Here is a 1140-nt window from a genome sequence, read left to right on the forward strand (position 1 = left end):
TTGCAACCAGCACCGCTGCAGGAGCCATTGCAGCCGACACCATTGCATCCCTCATCATTGCAGCTGCAGGAGCCGTTGGAGCCGGCACCATTGCAGCCCCCGTCATTGCAACCAGCACCACTGCAGCCGCAGGACCCATTGCAGCCGCCACCATTGCATCCCTCATCATTGCAGCTGCAGGCACCATTGCAGCTGCAGGAGCCATTGAGGCCAGCACCACTGCAGCCATCACCACCACCGCAGCTGCAGTCACCGTTGCAGCTGCAGGAGCCGTTGAAGCCAGCGCCATTGCAGCCATCACCGCCGCAGCTGCAGGCACCGTTGCAGCTGCAGGAGCCGTTGAAGCCAGCGCCATTGCAGCCATCACCACCGCAGCTGCAGGAGCCATTGCAGCTGCAGGAGCCGGTGAAGCAGGCGCCACTGCAGCCATCACCACCGCAGCTGCAGGCACCGTTGCAGCTGCAGGAGCCGGTGAAGCAGGTGCCATTGCAGCCATCACCACCGCAGCTGCAGGCACCGTTGTGGCTGCAGGCACCGTTGCAGCTGCAGGCACCGTCGCAGCCGCCACCACTGCACCTGCAGTCACCGTTGGAGCTGCAGTCACCATTGCAGCCGTCACCATCGCCGCTGCAGCCTGCGCCGCTGCAGCCAGCCCCGTTGCAGCCGCCCGGAGGCTGCGCGCGGGAGGCCRGCGGGCAGCGCTGCGGGCTGCAGGTCCCGGCGCTGCGCGCGGTCTAGAGCCCCCGGCCGCYGCGGCCCCCGCCCGGACCCTGCCGCCCTCCTGCTCTGCATGCGGTCCAGCTGCTGCTACTCACTCCGCTACTTTTTTAACGTTTTCAACTCCTTTTAACTTGTTTTGGGTTTTTTTTTCCCCCTTCCAAAGCAGTGCCTAAAGTTTAACCAAAAAGACTAGACTAATATATTAATATATACGCGATTGTCCCGGCAGTATTTGTATATGGAGAGCTGAGAGAAAACACACACTACGCGCGGCGCCCCCACCGCAATTGCACCGTTTTCCACCCAAAACGCCCCGGGACTCGTTGGCACGGAGGAGAGGGCGCCCGCGCCGTCCCGCCGCCGCCCGCGCCGTCCCGCAGCCGGCGCCGCCCGTAAGTGCATGCGCCGAGCCCGCTGCTG

The 1140-nt window shown here is 64.2% G+C and overlaps 1 protein-coding gene across 1 annotated transcript in view; it reads left to right on the forward strand.

Annotated features, from left to right (window-relative positions):
• Positions 1 to 738, forward strand: part of PLEC (plectin) — an 18628-nt gene extending 17890 nt beyond the window's left edge. Inside the window, exon 8 of the mRNA XM_026050246.1 lies at positions 11 to 738. Coding sequence (XP_025906031.1) covers positions 11 to 738 — 728 coding nt within the window. The remainder of the gene's footprint in view (positions 1 to 10) is intronic.
• Positions 739 to 1140: the final 402 nt, after the last annotated feature.

The sequence above is a fragment of the Nothoprocta perdicaria genome, unplaced genomic scaffold (assembly GCF_003342845.1).
Source record: "Nothoprocta perdicaria isolate Ctin4 unplaced genomic scaffold, notPer1 scaffold_665, whole genome shotgun sequence".
Classification (NCBI taxonomy): domain Eukaryota; kingdom Metazoa; phylum Chordata; class Aves; order Tinamiformes; family Tinamidae; genus Nothoprocta; species Nothoprocta perdicaria.